Source organism: Apis dorsata, unplaced genomic scaffold (genome assembly GCF_000469605.1).
Source record: "Apis dorsata unplaced genomic scaffold, Apis dorsata 1.3 scaffold_468, whole genome shotgun sequence".
Classification (NCBI taxonomy): Eukaryota; Metazoa; Arthropoda; class Insecta; order Hymenoptera; family Apidae; genus Apis; species Apis dorsata.
Window position 1 is genome coordinate 103,745 of NW_006263707.1, and position 3,366 is coordinate 107,110.

General features: G+C 36.8%; 1 protein-coding gene across 3 annotated transcripts in view; it reads right to left on the bottom strand.

Annotated features, from left to right (window-relative positions):
* LOC102675179 overlaps positions 1-825 on the bottom strand; it is a 4,026-nt gene extending 3,201 nt beyond the window's left edge. Inside the window, exons 1-3 of one of the 3 annotated variants that reach the window (XM_031512534.1) lie at positions 583-825; positions 339-505; positions 45-249 (exon numbers count right to left, since the gene is read on the bottom strand). In XM_031512534.1, coding sequence (XP_031368394.1) covers positions 45-249; positions 339-505; positions 583-634 — 424 coding nt within the window. In that variant the 5' untranslated portion in view covers positions 635-825. The remainder of the gene's footprint in view (positions 1-44; positions 250-338; positions 506-582) is intronic. The other 2 variants (XM_031512535.1, XM_031512536.1) reach the window with 2 other exon arrangements.
* Between the last annotated feature and the right edge of the window lie 2,541 nt (positions 826-3,366).

Here is a 3,366-nt window from a genome sequence, read left to right on the forward strand (position 1 = left end):
GAAGAAGAAGAATTATTTAAAATTATAAACGTTGTGCTTTTCACCATTTGGAAATTTTTCTTTGTCCTTATAAATATTAAGCTCGATTGAAAAAACCGTGAAATTGGTGTGATCATTGATGAACGTAAATTTAATCGTGTTATTTTTATCACTTTTTCCTTCTTTCCAGCTCAATGTCATTTCGGATACTATAGATGAACAATGGCCTTGTACCGTAGCATCATTTGGAACATTGAAATTTTTATTTTCCTGAGTAGATAGAAATATTTATTTATATTGTGTAACATTAATTTCCAATCGATAGGGACACGAGATACTTTTTTGTATTTAATTCTTGCCTTTTCATACGGTATCATGAAATTAATTGACATATTTGCCAAAATGCACGGTTGACCTTTCGTGTTGTTAACAACGTATAAGAAAGTGTCCAGTTTATTTCCATCATCTCCATCCATTAACGACGGCCAGACATTTATTTTTGATCCGTTAACGTTAACAGATAACGCTGAAATTTCGTGTCAATTCAATACCCGATACCCGAATTTGATCGAATTTTGTTTATAAATTTCAATATGAACTCACCGATAACGATTGACACGTGTAAAAGTAAAAATTGTACGTTTCCACGATTCATATTTCCTTCACTCTGTAATTATTCACTCTTCTATGAAATTGTAAATGACTCGAATCACTCGCGAAAATGTTGAAAATATAATCGATAAAAGGAGGTTGAAAATGAAGGGGAAACGATGCATATGATGCGTGACATGATGATAGAAATCACTTTATACTTTATTTTTTAGCGTTATCATTCGTTCCCAGATAGAAATTAGATAAAAACGTTATTCCAATCGATCGATATATAGTATATTCGTGAATGTACTATCTTTTTCAAATAATTCGATCGAGTAAAATTTTTTTTTTTTTTTTTTTTTACTTTAATTAATCTCGATTAATCTAACTAATCTCTTCACTTCGAAATTTCATAGAATTAGATCGATATCATCGATATTTTAGAATTCAGTATTATTAAACTTATCTATCTTTTTATCGTTCTAAGAAAAAGAGGATTAAAAATCTATTGTGGGGGAAAAAAAATATTTAATATACAAGATTTATATTTCTATGCTAATTACAACTACGTTTTAATATATATATCTATCTTGAAAAAAACAATCAATTAAATATTTACTATTATGAAAAATATATAAAATCCAAGATTTTACGATCTCTCGCAATATTCAAAAATTAAACGAGAAATCGTTGTGTAATATGAAGTTGACAATAATTAAAAATTAAAAATTAAACAATTAAGATACGCTCAACAACAATAAGGCGGCAATGCAAGTGAACGCTGCATTACAATATACAATATAAATATTGAAAAAAATAAATTGATTACTTACTTTACTTATTATGAAAAAATATATATAAGGGACCCTCCCTCCCTATAACGATCCCTCGCAATATTCAAAAAATTAAACGAGAATCACTTTGTAATGTGAAGTTGACAATACGGATAAAATTAAAAATTGAACAATTAAGATACGCTCAACAACAAATATAAGACGATAATGTAAGTAAACACAATATCGATTCTAATCTCTATATCAATATATTTCCCCTCCATCGTGTTCTCTCGTCTCCGTTTCGATCGCGATAGGAGGAGGATGCCCTCTTGTTATTATCGTTTCGTGCGTACAGCGGTTGACGCGGTTGAGGGGCGGTGAACCGGTAATCCGTTCGAGCAACCCTCTGATTTTTCATCTCGAAATTCGTGGGTGGTTGCGATTTCGTACGTGCGCCCCTCTCATTTCGCATTTCGAGTTGGTGGTGGGCGTCCAAGAAACGAGAGAAATTGAAAAAAAGAGCGTAGCAAGCGTGACAAAAATTGCACAGGATGTGGTTGCACGCGCCCACGACAATTCGCATTTAACCGTGTATTAAACGAACGCAACCCTTCGCTCTCCATTCCCCGTTATTGTTCCTGCCAGCTGCCTAATTCACGGTTTCGCCCGATTTTCTCCTCTCTCCCTCTTTCTCTCCCTCTTCTTCTTTTTTCTTTTTTTTTTTTTTTTTTTTTTTTTTTTTGTTTTCGTTTGGTCACCGATTTCTCGACAAATCATCAAACACGTCCTATCAATTATGTTCCCCGTAATTGCAACAATAATTAGAGCCGCTGGAACGAGCGACGAAAAGGAACAATCTCGCGTTTATTTTATTTATTTTACTTATTTACTTTTCCCTTTCAAATAGAAAATTTCTATTATATTCAGAAATTTAGAGAAATTCTGATGGAATATAATAATTTTCTACGAAACGATCCAGATGTTAGCCGTTATTGTTCAATTGCCGCCCTTTCAACATAACGAAACGATCCGATTTTCGTAGCTAGAGAAGAAGAAGAAGAAGAAGAAGAAAGCAACCCGCCCTCGTTCTTTCGCCAACGATGTTTATCCAACGACACCGTCCCCTGCTCGTTCGTTAAATAACACCGACGAAAACTGAATGATCTCCTTGCCTCGACCCGTCCGCCTCATTGTCCGCCCGCCGCCATTTTCGTTCCGGTAATTTTCCAAAATTCGCCGAAAAATCACCGCTTTGCGGGGGAGCTGGTTAGGCGAGGTCCCATTTTTCAATGGTCTCGCCATTCGATGATCGTCACGTGTCTTTTTTTTCTCTCCTTTTTGCAAAAAAGGATATAACGTTCGATAACGTCAAAGTTCAACCATGAATTCTCCTTTTTCCTCTCCATCTGTGTTTCGACTCGTGTCAATGAAATCTATCACGGCGGAGACGTGTATAAAGTATAATAAAACATCGATATGTATCTCTACGAGGCGAGGCCGTGGCTCGATGCTCAATCGGCATCCTGTTCGAAAACTTTTATATCCCAAACATTTCAACAGATTCATCGATATTGCTCGATCGGCACATCTGTCAAAAGAAACACTGGTTCAAGGGTTCGAAAAACCAACCCCTTCCTCCGTGTCTCCACTGGACCTTTACGGACGAGCGGTTACCCACAATGCGCGACTCGTGAAAGGTGCACGAACAAAGGTGGATGAACGGATATGCCGATTGTTCAACGCGTGACACGAATTTCGTATATCGACGAGCTCCTTGCCCCTCACGACAATGATTTCGAGCGGGCCACAACAACAATTTTGCATTCAACTCGTGCAACGTCGTGCGTGCTGAAAAAAGATATATTTTTCCGAATAATAAATCGTCGATCGATCGGAAAATTTCGCGACGTAATTTTGTCGGAAACGATAAGACGACCAGCACGCTCGAACCTTCCTCCTCCCTTCCCCTCCCCTCCCCGTTTTGGGGAAGAACAGGACGGTATCGCGTTTAATCGCG